The 22324-nt window shown below is 44.9% G+C and overlaps 1 protein-coding gene across 2 annotated transcripts in view; it reads left to right on the forward strand.

The window, feature by feature from the left end:
• The window catches only part of TLN2 (talin 2), a 430025-nt gene that overhangs the window by 276596 nt on the left and 131105 nt on the right, over positions 1 to 22324 (forward strand). For both annotated transcript variants that reach the window (XM_077472779.1, XM_077472780.1), the window contains exon 27: positions 9250 to 9352. In XM_077472779.1, the coding sequence (XP_077328905.1) occupies positions 9250 to 9352 (103 nt within the window). The remainder of the gene's footprint in view (positions 1 to 9249; positions 9353 to 22324) is intronic.

A 22324-nucleotide genomic window follows, 5' to 3' on the forward strand; every position in this document is an offset into this window, starting at 1 on the left:
AAAGTAGCTCAAGCTCTGTCAGGTTGGATGGAGAGCGTCTGTGAACAGCATTTTTCAAGTCTCGCCAGAGATTCTAAATTGGACTTAGGGCTGGACTTAGAATGGCTCAGTCAAACACATGAATCCTCCTGTGTGCAGATAGGCTCTGTGCCACACAGCCGGCAATTCCCACCCTAGTGACGGCTCAAACTATGGCTACCTGGGCTGGAGGAATCAATGATGGACTTTCTCCTAGTATAGATAGTCCTAATCTTCACAGCTAGGGCTCTTGCCCTTGCCCCTACTATTGTGTGTAGATGCCATGAAATATGTGACCCGTCAGATCTCCAGATTGTACATGCACAGAATTTTATTGCTTAAAAAATGTTGTAGCCTTTTTATCATGACTGTTAAATTGCCTCATTCTTTAATCATACATCATGGGACACAGAGCCATAGTAATTACTATGTGGGTTATAGGCCACCTTCAGGTGCTAGATACTGACACACCCTAAACGGGAAGTTGCTTCCCTTTATAACCCCTCCCATACCGGGAGTACTTCAGTTCGCCAGTGTCTAAGGTGTTGGTCACGAGTGAAGATGTGCTGTGCTAAGCTCCACTGGAGCAATCGTTGCTGGGGCTAACTATGCAGCCGGATCCATTCGAAGTTTCTTTTAGGCCGAATTTAATGGTATTTGCGCCTCTTGGCAGAAGAAACAGGGTTTTGCCTGTAACGCTTTTCTTTTTAGAGAGCTGGACCCCGGGGTCCAGTACTTTGGTATTTTTAAGCCATAAAGTTTTACTGGCAGGGTGCTATTACAGTGGAGTTTTTCTAAGAAATTTTTACATTTTTCTTATGAAATGTCTCGTTTAAAAAAAAAAGGTAAGATTTGGTCTGTGATGGAATGTCTCCCAGCTCTTCAGGACTGGTAAGTACAGCTCTCCCTGCCTTGGTGGGGCTGAGCAGCTGGGCATTCCCTGGGAGGTCGATTCGGGAGTCCCTCTCTTCTCTCCCTGTCCCTATCTTCCCTCTCCCCTTCCCTGTGGGGCATGCTTTGTGCGCCATAGGCAAGGGCTCCCGGGGGGGGGCTCCCACATGGAGTGGTGACTGCCCTGGGTGTCTGGAGGCTGTGTCTGCTGATCACTGCAGCTCTGTTTACCGCCATTTCTCTGCCTGTTTTTTCACTGTTCTTCAATGCATACAGTGTTCGACAGCCATTTTTGGTGTGACCAGGGAGCAACATGCTCTCTCCATTTTGCTGTAGTCCGGTAAGAGTCCGGACATAACCATTTTCCCTGTGGTTATGTCCTTTATACTGGGAGCTCGGCGGCCAGTTTGTTGAAGCCTGAACACGTTTTTCAGCTTCATCGCTATACAGAGGCGCTCAGCACAGAGAGGTTTTGTCTCTTATGCATCTGGGAGCTGACACAGGCACACCTATCTGGACGGCGCAGAACTCGGTCAGAGTGGTGAGTCCTGCAGTGGGTGCCCTTCAGCCTACATCAGTTAGGAGGGTGGGACCATCACTGTCCTAAGTCCCCAACAGGTGGCAGACAGGGTAGGGTCAGCATGGCTTCAGAAACTGGTGTTTCTTCCCCCAAAATCCAGGCAATTGCAACCGGTTCGCCTGCAGACAGTGCAGTGCCTCTGGATGCTTTGTCGGCAGTACATAATACGTTTGTTGCCGAGGTGGTGCGTGGGTGCAAAGGGGGTAAAAAAACGGCCCCTGCCCCCTCCGTCCTCAGGGGAGAGCTGTGATGTAGACTCAGGCCCTGCTGAGGCTGGTGACCCCTGTTCTGTCATTGACCAGGACCGTTCAGACAGTGAGGATGATTCCTGGTCTGGCTCCGTGCGTGATAAAGCGCTTGTTGGATCACTTATCACAGCTAACCCCAGCCCCGACAGGACGACCTCTGAAGGACAAAAGTGTCCCTGGAACCACAAGCCTGTGACCAAAAGTGCTACCGCATTAAGTTTTGCCCAAACACGGGTGGGGGGTCGCCTTCGGGAGTTTGCAGCCTGGTGGGCCTCTCGGCTGTCCCACCAATGGGTCTGCGATCTGATTTCCTCCAGCTACAAGATAGAGTTCCTCTCTTGGCCACCAACCAGATTATTCCCCTCCAGCATACTCGTACTCCCGGCTTGCCGGGAGGCCCTAATGGGGGCAGTAAGGGACCTGCTGAGTCGCAGGGTGATTGTACCTGTTCCAAAGTTGGAAAGTTTCCAGGGGTTCTACTCAAATCTGTTTTTAGTCCCCAAAAAGGAAGGGGTACGTCCAATCTTGGACCTAAAAGCTCTCAATTACTTTGTAAAAATACAAAGGTTCAGAATGGAATCAGTTCACTCAGTAGTCGCTGCACTCCATCAAGGGAACTCTCTGGCGTCTTTGGACATCCATGATGCGTACCTGCACATACCCATATGCCTTCGGCATCAGAAATTTCTGCGATTTGCGGTTGGGGAAGCCCATTACCAGTTTGTGGCTCTCCCATTTGGCTTGGCATCAGCCCCCCGAGTCTTTACCAAGGTATTGGCTCCTGTTTTGGCATTGCTGCGACAACGCGGGATCGCGATCGTAGGTTACATAGACGATCTCCTGAGAGCATCTTTCTCAGAATTAGAGGAGGTTGTGGCGATCACCATGAAGACACTGCAAGAATTTGGGTGGCTGTTGAACCTAAATTAGTCGGTGATTGTACCGACTCAGCGCTTGGAGTACCTAGGCTTACTGCTGAACTCCATGGGAGCGAGAGTTTGTCTCCCTTCAGACAAGCTGCAGATTCTCAAAGCCGCAGTAAAACTGTTGATGAACCGCAGGTGGTCATCGCTACGCTTCTGCATGTGAGTCCTGAGACTCATGGTGACCTCCTTTTGAGGCAGCACCGTATGCCCATTTTCACACCAGAGTCTTGCAGAAGGAGATCTTGACGAAATGGGACAAATCTGTTATCTCTGGATCGGCAGATTCAGGTGAGCCAGTTAGTCAGGGACTCCCTACTGGTGGCTGAGGTCCCTGACACTTCAGTCCGGGAAGTTGTTCTTACCTCTACATTGAACAGTGATCACAACGGACGCCAGCCTAACCGGCTGGGGTGGAGTAATGGGAGTTCAGTTGACCCAGGGCCTTTGGTTGGAGGAGGAATCCAAGTTGCCGATCAATGTGTTTGAGCAGCGAGCGATCAGGCTATGCCTCTCCACATGGTTGATAAGACTTCGAGGGCATCCGATCAGGGTCCAGTCAGAAAACGCCACGGCGGTGGCATATGTCAATCCCCAAGGAGGAACAAGAAGCTTGGTGCCGCACGGGAGGTTGCTCACATCCTTCAGTGGGCAGAGCAACATTTACCAGCCCTATCGGCCACTTATATCCCCGGAGTAGAGAACTGGCAGGTGGATTACCTAAGTCGCCAGTTGCTGGACCCAGGAGAATGGGCATTGCATCCGGAGGTGTTCAGGCTACTGTGCCTGCGATGGGGCATACCAGACGTGGATCTTCTGGCCTCCCGTCTCAATCGGAAGGTCCCGAGATTTGTGTTCAGGACAAGAGATCCTTAGGCAGACGCGCTGGTGGCTCCGTGGGATCAGTACCAGCTGATCTATGCCTTTCCTCCACTGAAACTGTTAGCACATCTGTTCCACAGAGTGGAGGCCAAGGGGATTCCAGTAATACTGATTGCCCCAGATTGGGGCAATCCCGTTACGAGAGGACCTGCTGTCTCAAGGTCCGATTCTCCATCCTGCTTTACCATCGCTGGTTTTAACGGCATGGCTATTGAGAGCCAGGTGTTGAGGAACCGGGGTCTTTCGGACTCGGTGATTCCAACTATGCTGAAAGCATGGAAATCATCTTCTTGGAAGATATATTATCGGACCTGTAAAGCCTACATCTCCATGTGTGAGGAGAAAGGTTGGCGTCCACGCTCTTTTTCTATATCCAGGATCCTGCTGTTTCTACAGCAAGGAGTAGACCAAAAATTGGCCTTGAGCACCATTAAAGGACAAATTTCAGCCTTGGCTGTCTTTTTTTCAGCGACCCCTGGCATCTCACTCTCTAGTGAGCACTTTTTTCAAGGGGTGCGACATGTAGTTCCTCTGGTGCGTCCACCGGTACCCCCATGGGATCCGAACCTGGTGTTATTTACGCTTCTGAAACCGCTATTTGAAAATATCAGAGAGATCCCTCTGCTGACTTTCTCAGAAAGTGGTCTTTCTAGTGGCTATTACATTGGCCAGGAGGGTTTCGGGACTGGAGGCCTTGTCTTGCAAGTCGCCCTATCTGGTTATCCATAAGGATAAGGTGGTGTTGCGTCCGCAACCTTCCTTTCTGGCGAAAGGAAGGGAAAAATCTTTCCTACGGTTACCCGGGAAGTGGTTACAACATACGCCAACCTTTTTTAGGTTGGGGAGTAGTCCTGAAAGAGATAACTGTCCAAGAGAAGTGGTTTCGATCAGAAATGACCTTGCCCATTAACATTCTATAGATTCGGGCAGACCGATTGGTCCTGAGGGCCTGGACGTTTTATTTTGTGGAGCTGTCCTGTCAGAATGCAGTCCGACAATGCCACAGCAGTGGCCTATATCAATCACCAAGGGGGCACAAGAAGTTGTGCGGCCCAGAGAGAGAGATGAATCATATCCTATCTTGGGCAGAAAACAATGTACCTAGCCTATTGTCAGTTTTTCATTCTAGGAATAGAAAATTGGCAGGCGGTCTATTTGAGTAACCCGAAGTTGTTCCTGGGAGAATGGTTCCTTCATCCCGATATCTAATGACAATAGGTCAAAGATGGGTGATTCCAGACCTGGATCTGTTTACGTCCAGGTTCAACAAAGAGATTGTGTTAAGAACAAAGAATCCATTTGCATGTGAAACAGGTGCCTTGGTTGTTCCCTTGGAATCAGTTTTAATGTTTTGTGCATTCCCTCCTTTTCTGCCTAGATCCACGACTTCTTTGCAGGATCAAGTAGGAGGGGAAATCGTTGATTCTTGTGGCCCAGAAGATCTTGGTATGCAGAGATCGTAAGGTTGGCGGTAGGGGTCCCATGGACCCTACCACCACATCCAGACCTTCTCTCGCAATGTCCATATTCCATCTTGCCTTTCAAATGCTAAATTTAACAGTTTGGCTATTGAGACCCACATTCTGAGGAAATGTGGACTGTCAGGTTCAGTGGTATCTACCTTGGTTAATGCAAGGAATCCTGCCTCATAATCATATATTATGGAGGCTGGAAAGCATATGTCTCCTTGTATGAAACAGGGGGTTGGCACCCCAGGAAATAGGTCATAGGTAGAATCCTTGACCTTCTGCAGATGGGGTTAGAAATAAAGCTGGCTTGAGTACTTTCAAAGGACAGGTCTCGGCCTTATCGCTATTTTTTCAACGACCACTTGTGTCGCCTTCTCTGGTTCCTAGCTTTATTCAGGGAGTAACACCGCTTAATCCTCAGGTTAAGTCATCCCTGAACCCTTGGGACTTGAATCTAGTTCTGTCGGCATTACAAAAATGACTTTATTTGAGCCGATGCGACACATTCCCTTGGTCCTTTTTTTGATAAGGAAACTAGTTTTTCTGGTAACCATATCTTCTGCAAGAAGGGTATCAGAGTTTCTTGTAAAGAGCCATATTATTATTATTATTATTATTCACATGGATAAGGTATTGCATCCTCATCCTAACTTTTTACCAAAGGTAGTATCAGGTTTTTATGTAAACTAGGATATTGTCCTACCTTAATTTTTTTCAGAACCTTGTTCTATGGAAGAAATCACTACATTCTCTTGATGTGGTGAGAGCAGTCAAAGTCTAATTAAAGGTGCCTGATCAGATTCATGTTTTGTTCGTATTGACTGAAGGTCCTAAAAGAGGACAGGCAGTAGAGGTGCGCGATTAATCGCAAAACGATCGCAATCTCGATTCCCACGCGATCTAAGTTCTGGGTGACCCGCGATTTTCTTTTAGTGCCGCCGGTTCCGCGTAACCAGCGTGGGGCGCAAATGGCGGATATCGGAACTGACGTCGGCCACCGGAACTGATGTCAGTCATTGGAGCGTGCGTTGTGGCGTGCCGCTGCCTGGTTGTGGGCGGTTACAGTGGCCGGGAAACAGCAGTGTGAGTGCGCACTGCTATACACAGTAGTAGGGGTGCAACGGATTGTCACCGATCCGTGATCCGAACGGGTCACCCCCCTCGGATCGGCACATGCCGCGATCCGTGGAGCGCTCCGCGGTCTCGGCCTTAGGCCTACACCCAGGCTTTTTGCACTGTGATCGCTCCGACGGAGCGTTCACTTGTAAACAAACCGGCGTCATGTCATGACATGCCGGTTCCTCTCCCCCCCCTCTGTACTAATCTGTACAGTGGAGGGGAGAGATCCAGAGATGGAAGCAGCCATCCCTCCATACCCTGCCAATATTCTAGCAATACCCTGCCAATATTCTAGCAATACCCTGCCAATATTCTAGCAATACCCTGCCAATATTCTAGCAATACCCTGTCAATACCCTGTCAATACCCTGTCAATACCCTGTCAATACCCTGTCAATACCCTGTCAATACCCTGTCAATACCCTGCCAATACCCTGCCAATACCCTGCCAATACCCTGCCAATACCCTGCCAATACCCTGCCAATACCCTGCCAATACCCTGCCAATACCCTGCCAATACCCTGCCAATACCCTGCCAATACCCTGCCAATACCCTGCCAATACCCTGCCAATACCCTGCAATACCCTGCCAATACTCTAGCAATACCCTGCCAATACTCTAGCAATACTCTGCAATACCCTGCCAATACTCTGCAATACCCTGCCAATACTCTAGCAATACCCTGCCAATACCCTTCCTGCTAATACTCAGCGATACCCTGCCTGTAAATTTTTCAAATAAAACAGTTTTTTGAGAATTGTGAGAGACTCGTGATCTTCATTCTAAGCAAAAGAATCGTAATTCTCATTATTCCCAGAATCGTGCAGCTCTAACAAGCAGTATCGAAATCTACTATTTTTCTAAATGGATTCAACAAGTAATCATTCAAGCTCATGGTTTAAAGAGGTAGATTCCACCCTCTCAAAACAAAATGCACTCCTCCTAGGGCTGTTAGTGCTCCGTGGGCAGTGCATCACTAAGCCTCCATGGCTCAAATCTGCAAGGCCGCAACTTGGTCTTTAATCCATAAATTTACCAGATTCTACCATGTGAATGTAAGGCATGAGGATATTGCCTTTGGGTCTAGTGTGCTGCAGTCAGAAGTATAACTCCTCTAGTCTCCTATATTAAAAAGAGAACAGATGACGGAACTTTCCATGAAGCACACGGGGGCAGTAGAATAAATTGAATAGAAAGTAGCCTTTAATTGGTTCAGATTATCATAAAATTATCATATTCAATTATTTTACACATTTTGCTATACATCAATATTTTTACAATTCATTAGAACCAAATATTGCACATTAATTGACATTCCAACAAGGAGTTGGTACATATTGTGAGATACATGGGATGAGTAAAACATGATTACATGAATTGGAATTAATAACTGTACAGATTGACAAAGGTATCACTGAAATAAGGAAAGGGAACACATGAAGAGGAATGGCCATAAAAGATTCATGAATGTATGCACATCGATTGTTAGCTCTACGTGTTTCAAGGCCTTAGTCTTTCATCAGGAGCAAAACCGTGGTATTTATCTATAGATGAAAGAAACAATAATTTTTAGATATTTTAAAGAGACCCAGAGGGCTAACCCAAGACATGAGAGATCCCCCCTAGGTCTCCGAGATAGGGGTACATCACTATCATCTCATACACCTTCACCTACATGGGGCGCTGTTCGTATTTGGCTGCTGTTTGCCGTATCGCGTCCCCTCAGCTCCCGGATGAGGCTTTTCTGGCTTGTCTAGGAATTTCATGGCCCCGCCACCATTGCGAGGTCCCACATGTAAGTTGTGTGGGCTAATTGAGTTCATGGGGGGATCTCTCATGTCCTGGATTAGGTCTCTTTAAAATATCTAAACATTGTTTCTTTCATCAATAGATAAAGATCACGTTTTTTTTCTCCTGATGAAAGTCTATAAGGCCTTGAAACATGTAGAGCTAACAACTGATGTACGTACATTCATGAATCTTTTATGGCAATTCCTCTTCATTTGTTCTCTTTCCTTATCTTATTTCAGTGATAACTTTGTCATTAATCTGTACAGTTATTTAAATTCATGTAATCCTGTTTTAATCATCCCATGTATCGCACAATATGTACTAACTCCTTGTCGGAATGTCAATCAATGTACAATATTTGCTTCTAATGAATTGTAAAAATATTGATGTATAGCAAAATGCGTAAAATTTAATATAATTTTATGATAATTACGGCATTTCAATTAGGACCCTGTAGGTTCTGGTCGACCCTTAACATCTCTCTATCCCCTAAGGCCCTGCACCTGCTGTGCAATTTTCTACTGAAGACCATTCCATCTTGTCACCTGCTAGGACCTTATAGCCAAGCTTCTGGGGCAAACGCATAAGAATGGATTTTTCATCTTCTGTTCCCACCAGCAGTGGTACTTTTACCTTAAATTCTTCCTCCTTACACTTGACAGACAGAATAGCTTGGAAGCTCCTTTTTTCCATGACATCTCTTGTATTTTCCTGTTGGCCTATTGCTGTTGTTTAGCTGTATTTTTGCCCAGCCCTTAAATAATACTTGGAGGTGTACCAATGTCTATGAATCAATAATTGTGTACTGTACAATATGGTAGATAAGAGGAATTTTGATATACATGTAAATTCCATATCCTAGAGTTCAGTACATGACACAGCCCCCCCCCCCCCCTTCTCTTCTGTGATTACTTTATTGCTTTCTAACAAGAGTGTAGTGCTTTTTGAGGGGGGCTACTAGGGGGCGTGTTTGATCACCTTATGGCACCGGCATATAAGTAATTGTCTAAGAATCCATTTCTGTGTCCTGTACTGTATTGTCTACCTAATACATCCAAGAAGGGTGCAAGCGCCATATTTTGTAATGCAACACACCATGACACAGTAGTGCCTTGCCATTTTGGTGCACTGCAACACACACGTGTTAGCCAGGTGTACTGGGGTGACATTAAGAATGATTGGCAAAGAAAATACACTCCTATTTTTCAGTAGGAATTCAAGACAAAATGTTACTTTCTGCTTAGGCACAATTTACCTTTTGTAGATGTTCCTGTTCAAATATACTTTACCAGTGAAATTCTAATATTTATTTATTTTCAACTGCAGTTGGAGAAGTGTGCCCAGGACCTTGGCAGCACCTCAAAGACTGTTGGTTCCTCCATGGCTCAGTTATTGACGTGTGCCGCTCAGGGGAATGAACATTACACAGGTATAACCTTTTATTCTGGCTTTCACAGCCGCTCATAAAATCTGTTGCCTATTACTGTCACTTTGATTCAGCACCAGATGTTTCTCCTCATTGTGTATTCATAAGTTTCGGAAGTTGGTTGTTTGTACCTCAGATGCCCGGTTAAAAAGAGTTTCTTTTTTAGATCTCTTATATATAACCACCCCCAACAAGTATGTGCCAATCCAAGGCTTTATCATTAGAGTTAAATCAAAGCTAGTTGTTTACACACATTTATTAAAGGATAAGTTCACCTTTGGGCGCACGTTATAAGTTACACCCATATTTAGGGTGTAACATCCATCATGCTTCAGTAGCTCTCGCACACCAGCTCCCCCCCCCCCCAATCCTCCCCTTGTGACATCGGGCGGAGGTTCTTTTCTCTGCTCCCACTGTTTGGGGCAATGCCCAAATAACTGTGCCAGTCATGCACAGTGATATGTGAATGAATGGACCACAAGAAATGTCCGCCACAGGTGGCTTATAGTTCTTAATCAACTGCAAGGGCACTGATGAGCGCTCTCATATTTCACTAATCTTTCAGTTCTTCAGTACCTGTTTGCCCATTAGGGAGGTATGGGCAGACAGCTATACCGAGTGTCTGTAGGAGTCTGACATTGCACCTGTGATCTACTGATCACAAGTGCAATGCTTTCCAGGCTCCAGCAGGAAAAAATAAATGTACTTTTTTCTTCTGCAGAAATATGTGTATACGTTTTTTCCCCAAACTGTGAACTTGGCCTTTAAATAGGCTGAGCCCTGCGCCAGTGCTTTCTGAGCCGCTGCTCTCGTGCACATCGCTGGATCGAGATCGGGCTCAAGTACGTATATGGGGGCTGGGAGGGGGAGCTGCAGTAGAATGCATTAAGGTAAAATGCCTTCAGCCTTTAGAACTACTTTAGCCACTCTACATCTGTATCTTGCAACTGGTGGTAGGTTGACTAAAGCACATCAACCCAAGGTAAGTACAGTAACAAGTCCTATCTGCAACCTCAGAACACCCAATAAGGAGAATGGGACCGGTCTAAACTACGTGGCATGTTAACCTATGCCAGGAGTCTGGAAGACAAGATGGGAGAACTAGAGCTACTGTTGTACGAGGAGTATTTTAGCGTTTGTAGGAATTTCAGAGACTAGGTTCAACAGCTGTCATGATTGGCTGGCAACCATTTAAGGGTATTCCCTATATTGCAGGGATAGAGAGGGTAAAAAAGGGGAGGGGTATGCCTGTATATCAAAAATGATGTACAAGTGAATGTGACCAACGACATCACTAAGGGAGGAGGTGGAATCCTTATGGGTAGAGCTACAAAGGGAGGAAACTAAGGGGAAAGTAATACTGGGAGTATGCTATAGGCCCCCTAACCAGAGGGAGGAGGGGGAGACTGACCTATCACAATTTGGATTAGCGGCAAGGATGGGAAGTGTCATTATAAGGGGGGGATTTAAATTCTCCAGACATAGAATGGGTGGAAGTAACCGTGTATACATCTAAGGCTCGCCATTTCCTAAATGTCTTTCATGACAATTTCATGGGTCAGATGGTAATTGTAACAACTAGAAACTAAGCGTTACTAGACCTTCTGATTACCAACAATACAGACCTGATCAGGGATGTGGAAATATGGGGCAATTTAGGAAACAGCGATCACAGGTCAATTCGTTTTAGTATAAATCACACAAATGGGAAACATAAGGGGAATACAAAGACACTGAATTTCAAAAGAGCCAACTTCCCTAAACTACGATCCTTGCTAGAAGATACTAAATGGGATAAAATCTTAGGAACAAAAAATACGGAGGAAAATGGGCATGCTTTAAGAGCATATTAAATAAGGGTATTAAGCCAGTGCATCCCAATGTAAAAAAATTTAGAGAACTAATAAAAGTCCTGGGTGGCTTAACTCCAGTGTAAGAATGCATATAAAATCAAAGGAGAAGGCCTTCAAAAAATAAAAGGCTGAGGGATCATCATCAGCATTCCAACTTTACAAAAAGTGCAACAGCAAATGTAAGGGGGCAATCAGGGTGGATAAGATAGAATGCGAAAGGCACATAGCGGAGGAGAGTAAAAGAAAATTCCAAGAAATTCTTTAAGTACATAAATGGTAACAAGATTCCCTTCATCATTCTTGATGGGACCAATATGATTTGACACCCCTTTCTTACTAAGGATAGAGAGATTGCAAAGGTATTGAATTTATTCTTCTCAGTCTTCACGAGGGAATGACGGGAGCTTCAGTAACCAAAACTGCAATGTTTATCCTCATGACACGTCACAGGAAGCACCCCCATGGCTAACGGGACTGAATTAGACATGAAAAACGTAACGTTAATAAGTCACCAGGACCAGATGGCTTGCATTCGAGTGTCTTAAAGGAACTCAGTCAAGTAATTGCCAGATCATTGTTCCTAATTTATACGAACAGTTCTCTGAATGGCACTTGGCTTTAGTGGACAACTTTTAAAGGCTAAGCGTGGCAAAAAAAAATGTTTTAATTGCTTTAACCATTTCAACACTGGTCAAATTCGGACTCTTCTCACATATATGTAAAAACCTGCATTTTTTTTGCTAGAAAATTACACCCACCTGAAGAATATATATATATATATATTAGATAGATATATATTTATTATATATAGATAATATTATAATTATAATATTTTTTATGTTACACGTATTTGCACAGCGATTTTTCAAGCGCACTTTTTGGGGGGGGAAATATACTAATATATATATAAGTACTCGGAATGGTCCGGGGTGAAAAGTGGGGTCCCCCAGGGTTCTGTCCTGGGACCAATCCTATTTAATTTGTTCATAAATGACCTGGAGGATGGGATCAACAGCTCAATCTCTGTATTTGCAGACGATGCTAAGCTAAGCAGGGCAATAGCTTAGCTTCTCTGCAGAATGTGGGAATCTTGCAAGAAGATCTGAACAAGTTAATTGGGTGGGCAACTACATTGCAAATGAGGTTTAATGTAGAAAAATGTAAAATAGTGCATTTGGGTGGCAAAAATATAAAAGCTATCTACTCACTAGAGGGAGAATCTCTGGCGGAATCCAGGATGGAAAAGGACCTGAGGGGGTAGTACCTAGTAGATGACAGGCTCAGCAATGGCAAGCAATGCCAAGCTGCTGCAAGCAAAGCAAACAGAATATTGGCATGCATTAAAAAGGGGATTAACTCCAGAGATAAAACGATAATTCTCCCACTCTACAAGACTCTGGTCAGGCCGCACCTGGAGTATGCTGTCTAGTTCTGGGCACCAGTCCTCAGGAAGGATGTGCTGGAACTGGAGAGAGTCCAGAGAAGGGCAACAAAACTAATAAAAGGGCTGGAGCACATTAGTTATGAGAAAAGGTTGGGAGCACTGAACTTATTCTCTCTGGAGAAGAGATGCTTGAGAGGGGATATGATTTCAATGTACAAATACCATACTGGTGAACCCACAATAGGGATGAAACTTTTCCGCAAAAGGGAATTTAATAAGACGCGCCCATTCACTAAAATTAGAAGAAAAGCAGTTTAACCTTAGAGGGTTCTTTACTGTAAGATCGATAAGGATGTGGAATTCTCTTCCACAGGCAGTGGTTTCAGCAGGGAGCATCGCTAGTTTAAAAAAACTATTAGATAAGCACCTGAACGACTGAAACATACAGGGATATACTAAGTAATATACTATGTAATACTGACATAAAATCACACACATAGGTTGGACTTGATGGACTTATGTCTTTTTTTAGCCATGCCTACTATGTACCGTATATACTCGAGTATAAGCCGAGATTTTCAGCCTCTTTTTTTTGAGGCTGAAAGTGCCCCCCTCGGCTTATACTCGAGTCATCACTGTCTGCCCGCTCGATCAGCGTGTCGAGCAGACAGACAGCGGCCATTCTATAATTCGAAAGCCGCGCCTCCGGCTCCGCCTTCGCCTGTGATAGGCGGAACACTGAATTTCCCAGCAGCCTGTGTTCCGCCTATCACGGACATCGTATCATCCTCGTACTACGGACGAGGATGATACGATGTACGTGATAGGCGGAACACAGGCTGCTGGGAAATTCAGTGTTCCGCCTATCACAGGCGAAGGCGGAGCCGGAGGCGCGGCTTTCGAATTATAGAATGGCCGCCGAGGCGCCGACGAAGAGGGCACGGGACGGAGGCAAGGCAAGGCACGGCACGGGACGGGACGGAGGCAAGGCACGGCGGCGAGGCACGGAGGCAAGGAGGCAAGGCACGGGACGGAGGCTCGGGACAAAGGCTCGGGACACAGGTAGGCTGGACACACACACACACACACACACACACACACACACACACACACACACACACACACACACACACACACACACACACACACACACACACACACACACACACACACGGATGGAGACACACACACACACAGGGATGGATGGATGGATGGAGACACACACACACAGGGATGGATGGATGGATCGACACACACACACACAGGGATGGATGGACGGACACACAGGGATGGACGGACACACAGGGATGGACGGACACACACACAGGGATGGACAGGCATGTCTTACCCTCGGCTTATACACGAGTCAATAAGTTTGCCAGTTTTTTTGGGGGTAAATTGGGGGCCTCGGCTTATATTCGGGTCGGCCTATACTCGAGTATATACGGTAACTATATATATATATATATATATATATATATATATATATATATATATAAGATAGATATATTTATTATATATAGATAATATTATAATTATAATATTTTTTATGTTACACGTATTTGCACAGCGATTTTTCAAACGCACTTTTTTTTAACACATATGCTCCCATCCATAATTGGGGCTGTAGTTTTGTTTTGATATAGATCCCATTATTTAAGTCCATTTCTAAAAATTTTTAAATGAACAGCTAGTTGATCACACCCATGTTTAAGTATGTTTCTTGAGCTGTATATGTAAACATTATTTCAGTGGGGGGCTTAACTAGCACGCGTCATGTGAGAAGCGCAGGACCGGGCTCCCTCTGCATACTGCTAATTCTGCTTCAATCCTGGGCTAGCGACATTCAATTTTCGCACAGGTTTGCCAGGGATGGTAAAGTACGGACCCCCTGGCCCAAAATTGTCAGGAGTGCGGCTGGCACAATATGGCGGAGGAATGGCCGCTGCTCCAGAAAGCCATGGAGGCTCCGCGACAGGGTGAGTCCTAAACCCCAGAAGGAAGAGGTACTGAGGAGGGAGAGATCGCTGGCTGAGAGATTGCAGTGCCAGAGCTGACAGGGAGGGGGAAGGGGGAGGATGAGCCATCCCTGACCCCCAGATCATGGCTGCCATACAGGGCTACCAGAACAAGTTGATTGATCATTTTTAGGAGCTTAAGATGCAGTTCACCTTTATGAAACATGACATGCAGAAGTTAAGGGAGAAGGCGCAGGCCACTGATCGCCGCATTGCTTCTCTGGAAAACACTGTCAGACCTTTAGACACAGCTGCGCAGGTGACTAAAAAGACTCTCTCTGAACACACTTTAAAGATGGCTGACATGGAAGACCGAATGCGAAGGAAAAATATAAGGCTGGTGGTGTTCCCAGAGGGCGTGCAGGGGAGACGTTTAGAAGAATTTATAGAAAAATGGCTGATTGAACACATGGCTTCTGACACTTCTAAAAATGTTTGCCATTGAAAGGGCACACCGTATCCCATGTCATGCACCTCCCAAGAAAGCCCCCCCCCCCCCCCCCGATCCATGATAGCAAAGGTAGTGCACTTTCGAGATCAGAAGAATATCCTGCGAGGAGCTAGAATGGGCCCTGAATTGACGTTTGACAGATATCGAACATCAATCTACCCTGACTTCTCGGCAGCTTCTCAGGAACAGAGGTCCTCCTTTCAGCCCATAAAGAAAAGATTGAGGGAACTCAACCTGGTCTACAGTATCTTGCCAAACTGCGCATAGTGGAAAATGGGGAAACTCATTTTTTCACTAATCCTACTGAAGCCTCTGAGTGGCTGGACACACGTGTTCACCGGAGGGAAAGAGCCTCTTCCCGCCCTGATATGGTCGCGGGGCAAATAGCATTGGGTGGGAGAAGAATGAAGATGATGGGGCTGGCCTGTTCAGCTGTCCCTCTTGGTTACCTTCACTGTCCGTGAATAAAATTTTTCCTCTGGTGAGGTTTTTGTTTTCTCTAAGAGAAATTTGACTATCGTTAGTTCATCTTTGGGAGACCTTGTTCCTGGATTATATCTTTTAATATTTTACTACTATGCAACCCTCTCCCTTGTGGAACTGACACGGGAGGTCTCTGGTAATATTGAAACTGTCGCTGACACGTGCTCTTGGCGTTACAACATTGTCGTTTTTTTTAGGACTACCAAAGGTTTTTTTTACACTTTCCTCTTTCTTTTATTTTTTATTTTTTTTAGCAGGAGAATTGTTTTTGGACATCCGGTAAGGTACGGTTGCTCTTGGGTGACCTGACCTATGTGACAGACTTAGTTGCATCTCTGTTACCTCTGTTACCTATCTGAACTAAGGTTAAGGGAATGAAGTGCCGAGCAAGTTGGGGCTGTCAGGAATTCTATGTTTGTATCTGGTTGGGATTGTCTACATTCAGTTTGATTGCAGTGGATTGCTCCAAATACCATGGCTACTATACTCTGTATATGTAGGGAGAGGAACCTGGAGCCCTGATTCTCTGGCTAGCTATATCTCGAGGGAGGAAACCCCTTGCATCATTTCTCTCTGTCAAGGTAAATCTTAAAATTTTGGCCTGGAACGTCATGGGCCTCCACTCCAAATTTAAATGCTCACTAATCTTTGTATTAAAAAATATTAACCACATCTAATACTGCTTCAGGAGACTCCTCTCCAAGGCTCCAGAGTTCTCTCATTGAAACAGGCACATATTGCAGGGGCTTATGCCAGCTACTCCTCATATGCGAGGCAGGGGGGTCTCCACCCTGGTAACCAAACCTAAGTCCATATCGGTACACGCAGTTCGAACTGACGCTAAGGGGAGGTATGTTATACTTGTCGTACAGGTCATGAATACATTTCTGACACTTGTGAATTTGTATGTTCCTCCACCTTTTTCGCTAGCTCATCTGGATATGATATGATAAAGGCTACATATGATATAGCGGAGGGGACGATCTTCATTCTTGGAGATTTTAATTCTATATCTGATCCAGCTTTGGATAGACTAGGGACGGCATCTGGCACTGCAGCCTCCCTTGCGGGGTGGATGTCTACTCATGGATTTAGAGATGTCTAGCATTTTCATCATCCTAATACCAGGGAGTACTCCTGCTATTCGAAAACACACAAGATGCTCTAGAATAGACACCATCCTGACTGAGGGGGAGGGTATGGAACTGGTCAAGGGGGTTTCCTGTTTGCCCAGAGCCTTATCAGATCATTCCCCCATGCTGCTTGAACTTAATCTGGGGCCCAAACCAGGCCTACAGCGTGGCGGATGGAGGCCAGTTGGCTTAAAGAGGAATCTGTAAAGAATAAGTATACAGAGTCTATCAAACATTTTTGTGCTGAAAATGACAATTCAGAATCCCCTCTTCTCCAGTGGGAAGTATATTAGGGACCCCACTAGGGAGAGGTTACTGAATCTGCAGATGCTCAACGCAGGCGCATATTTGAATTTGGCAACAAGAATGGCAGGCTCTTGGCATACTTGGCGCGACCGGAATATGTCCAGGTGTATACTAACCACTTGCCGCCCGCCTATAGTCAAATGACGGCTGAAAGTGGTTTCAAAATCCTGACCGGACGTCATAGGACATCCTCAGGATTTTGAGCCGCTGCACGCATCGCGGCGATCGTTGTTGCGGGTTGTCAGTCTGACACCCCGCAACTATGATCTATGTAAAGAGTCTCCGACAGAGACTCCTTACCGTGTGATCAGCCGTGTCCAATCACGGCTGATCACAGTGTAAACGGGAAAAGCCAGTGATCGGCTTTTCCTCACTAGCGTCTGTCAGACGTGAGTAGAGGAGAGCCGATCGGCTGCTCCTTTGACGGGTGGGTCTGTGCTGAAAGATTATCAGCACAGCCCCCCCCGAGGATGCCGCCAGACCACCAGGGATGGCCAGCATCAGGTATGCCACCCTAGACCACCTGGGATGCCAGTCAGTGCCCACAATGGATGCCAGTCAGTGCCCACAATTGGCATCACTGATTGGCTTGCATTATTGTTTGGCACTGATTGGCATCCATCAATACAAAACAATACAATGTCGCCTATCAGTGCCCATCCGTGCCACCTATCAGTGCCCATCCATGCCCATCTGTGCCGCCTATCCATGCCCATTCATGCTGCCTATCCATGCCAATTTGTGCCACCTATCAGTGTCCATTCGTGTCTCCCATCACTGCCACCTATCAGTGTCCATCAATGCCACCTTATCAGTGCCCGTCAGTGCAGCCCCATCAGTGCCCATCAGTGAAGGAGAAAACATACTTATTTACAAAGTTTGGAAACAAACAAAAAAAAAACATTTTTTTTTTCAAAATTTTCTGTCTTTTTTTTTATTTGTTTACCAAAAAATAAAAACCGTAGAGGTGATCAAATACCACCAAAAGAAAGCTCTATTTGTGGGGAAAAAATGATAAAAATTTTATTTGGGTACAGTGTAGCATGTTGCAATTGTCATTCAAAGTGCGACAGTGCTGAAAGCTCAAAATTGGTCTGGGCAGGAAGGTGTTTAAGTGCCTGGTATTGAGGTGGTTAAGTCAGTCTATGACAACTGTAAGGTAAAAGTCTGTGACTCGGCTGATATCCTAAAAATATTTGCTCAATTTTATGAAGAACTGTACAGGTCTTGTGCTCCTATGGGGACGGAGGCATTGGGGACTTATATGGCAGACATTGGTATACCTAGGTTGACGGACAAGGACAATGCTGTCTTGGAATCCGGTATTATGGTGAAGGCAATTGCCTCCTTCCCCCCCAAGGAAATCGCCTGGCCTGGATGGCCTCCCCTCAGAATGGTATGGCGCTTTTAGGTGTGATCTGGCCCCTCGCCTGCTTAAAGTGTTCAATGCAGCTAGGTCGGACGGTAGATTATCTCCTATGAGGGATGCCTTGGTTGTCCTGATCCCTAAAGGGGGAAGGACCCCTGAGAATGTGACTCCTATCATCTGATTTCGCTGATGAATGTTGATACAATAATCCTGGCCAAGATACTTGCAGGAAGGCTGCCAACAGTTGTCCCAAAATTGGTGGATGCAGATCAAACTGGACTCATTCAGGGGAGGTGCACACAGATGAACATCAGGAGACTATTTGTGAATCTCCAGACTGCCCATGACAACTCTGGGGCTAGAGTGATAGCCTCCTTGGATACAAACTTAGGTCTACTCCAAACTTGACTGGCCTGAGACTTGGGGAATTTGAGGAGCGAGTTTCGCTCTCTGCAGATGACATGTTGTTATATCTGCAGGACCCGGAATCCTCCCTCTCTGAAGCCTTCCGACCGATTCAGGAATTTGGAGATCATTTGGGATTCCGCATACATTGGAAAAAATCCTCCCTATTCACTATAGATGACGGGGTCATAGCTCCGCCAGATTGCCCCATTCCATTGTCAACCTCTTTCAAGTATTTAGGGATTGAGGTTCAGCTACCCAGCTCTAAGTTCCTGGAGACCAATTTGTTGCTGGTTGTGGGAAATTTTTGTAAGAAGGTACAGAGTTGGCAGAATTTGCCGATCACCTTGTTGGGATGGATAAATCTGTTCAAGGTGATCGTTCTTCCAAAGTTTCTTTATATTTTCTCGAACTCCCCGGTATTTGTGGCAGATCTTCAGGCACATTGACTCCATTATCGTGGGATTTTTGTGGGGTTAAAGCACCCAGGGTATCCTTAGCGGTATTAAAGTTGGCAATGACTATGGGAGGGATGGCCCTTCCTGATTTGCATTCCTATTTTATGGCCTCGCAGTTATCCTTTTTACACTGGAGACATTTTCTGGGATTCTGGGTAGAAAGGTGTGGTCAGTTATAGCACTTCCTGGGAAAATATTTCACTTGTGCTCACAATGAAGGAAAGATGAACCCTTATGGTTATCTCCAAATAGCCCCCTATGGTATAATGGATCTTTTGGGGAGTTTTTGAAAATACCAGATGGTCAAAAAACCTGGGCAAAATTTGGCATCAAATGCCTACACCACATTTATCCGGATAATTGTCTTTGTACTTTTACCCAACTAAGAGAACAATATGGAGTACCTAAAACCTGTTTTTCTGATATGCACAGCTACGACACGCAGTGATTGCCCAGTATTGAGGGGTTGAGAATCGGGTACAGAACACAGACTTGGAGAAGGTTCTGATTAATCCAGATCCGACTAAGTGAATCTCTAGATACTATGGGGTAGTTGGGCCAGGGGTAGGGACTTCAACTTCTAGACCTAGGGAGCGGTGGGAGGCGATTGTCCCGGAGTTGTCAGAAGAACTATGGCAGGAGGTGCTAGACACATATTTGGTATCTGTTATCTCCTCCATGGATAAAATGATTTAGTTCCGTTACCTTCACCAACAGCGTTATACACCAGCTAGATTTTATTGAATCTGCAGGAAGGAATCTGCAGTCTGTCATAAATGTATGGGGGAGGAATGTACTTTCTTACATATGGTATGGGAGTGTAGAAAGGTGAGATCATTATGGTCACAGGTGACTGAATTTATTTCGGATCAGTTTGGTCTGCTTACATATGGTATGGGAGTGTAGAAAGGTGAGATCATTATGGTCACAGGTGACTGAATTTATTTCGGATCAGTTTGGTCTGCCTAACATTTGCTCTCCCCTACTTTGCCTCCTTGGGGTCTTTTGAGTAAGAGGAGATGAATGTAAACACTAAATTGTTCCTTAGGATCTTATTTTTTGAAGCTCATTGTCAGATGCTGGATTCATGATGAGCTGCTGACTTTGGGGATGTGGATAAAAATAATGCAGATGTGATGATGTATAAAATGACTTATGAAGCTAGAGGGGCCTACAAGGAGTTTAGGAAGGTATGGTTCCGATGGGTGGACTCAGAGTATGCTAGAAGAGGAGGGGTCATAAACCATTAGATTGCTTAACTATTTACATTATATAATCGGTGATAGAGGAAAGTATATAGTGAGCATACTCTTTTCAATATGAAAAGGTTCAGGTTCTTGTCACTTAATCAAACACAACACTAAATGCTGACATCCCTGGGGGAGTGTGGGAGTCTCTTTGGGTTTTCCTACGGGTTCTTTATTAACGAGCTGCTTAATGTTATTTTATATTTAAAAAAAAAAAAAAGAGCACATATACTATATAATTAGATAGGGGTGAAAATCTGACTGCCATAGGATGTGGGCAATGCTATTAATACAGATGTGTATTAACATCTTCCCTATTAGATGTGTACTGTATGATTATGATTTTTGTGCACAATAAAAACTTTCTTAAAAAAAAAAAAAAAAAACATTTCAGTGGAACTTTTTGTCAAGGGTTCTTCCAAGGTAAAAAGGTTAAAGTGGTTGTATACCCACATTTTTAACTTTTACCTACAGGAAAGCCTATAATAAGGCTTACCTGTAGGTAAAAAAAATATCTCCTAAACCTGTACGGTTTAGGAGATATTCCCCTCGGTATGCGCCGCTGACTGCAGCGGCGCATGCGCACAAGGGGTTTCTCGCCGTCAAAATCCGGCAGCAGCCGAGCGGCCGGACTGAAATCTCCCACTCACAGCGCCGGAGCCGCGATACCCGGAAGAAACGCCGAGGGAGCATGTCCGCTCCCTCGGCGTGGATCGGGCCAGATGTCGGGGCCTCGTTCTAAGGTAAGTATTTCATAATGAGCTAGTATGCGGTGCATACTAGCTCATTATGCCTTTTGCTTTGCAGGTTTAAAAAAAAAAAAAAATGTGCGGGTTTACTACCGCTTTAAGTAACCCTGCTCTGATATACTAATCTCGCCCTACCTCCTGTTATTGGAAATATTTCATATTCCTTCACTCTTCCCAGTCTAAAAGAGCCTCCTAGCTTGCTGCATTAAATGTCTGATTTTCTCATTGGATGATATCCCGTTACTTCCACACATTCAGAAACATTAAATGATCTCTAAAGTAGAGCTGTTTGGATAAAATCCAATCACTTTGTATGTATGCCTTTTTTTTTTTTTTTTTTTGTAAATAGTTTTTATTGAAAGATTTTCACGAAACTTTACAGTACAATGCAGGAATAGTCTCAAATATTTCCCCCATGCTGTCACAACATTACATAGCATAGTACAATCAGGTGGTGGGGGAGAGGGAAAAAGCAATCTGATGGACATACTGTAGAACAAAAAGAAACAAAACATTAAACAAACAACAAAGAACTCGAAATGGTTGGTCTGTCATATACCCAGAGGAGGAAGCCTATATGCATGATAGCAGTAATGTAAGTCACAGAAAGGTTAGTACATTGTATGTATGCCTTTTAATCAGTAGATTGGCTGCCTTATGTGTTTGTCCCCCATTCTACACTCAGCAGCCTAATTTCTCGTTTGGACTCAGATCTTATGTTTCCCATCAACTGGGAGTTGTCTGCTAGGGAAATACCTAGATATAACAGAATGGGATAGAATCTGGTGACTGCAGCAAAATGCTTCACCAATATTCTGGCCTAAAAACAAAGCTCACTTGGTACTTTTCCAGTGGTATTTAACCTCAAATCACATGGCTAAATTCAATCCTACACCTCTTATTTATGCTTTTAGGGATGTAGAGTACAGGGTACACTTCACCACATTTGGAATCGTTCAAAACCAACGGTAGACTTTACTTCCAACAGACCAATCTCTAACTTTACCAGACACGACAGAAAACGAATAAAAACAAAAATAATGAATAACTCAAATAATCATCTTTTTAAACATACAACAGTGAAAGCTTGGAGCCAACCTACTTGAAAACTTATAAAGG

Source organism: Lithobates pipiens, unplaced genomic scaffold, assembly GCF_037356315.1.
Source record: "Lithobates pipiens isolate NorthernLeopardFrog02 unplaced genomic scaffold, aLitPip1_a1.2 Scaffold_8, whole genome shotgun sequence".
Taxonomy (NCBI): domain Eukaryota; kingdom Metazoa; phylum Chordata; class Amphibia; order Anura; family Ranidae; genus Lithobates; species Lithobates pipiens.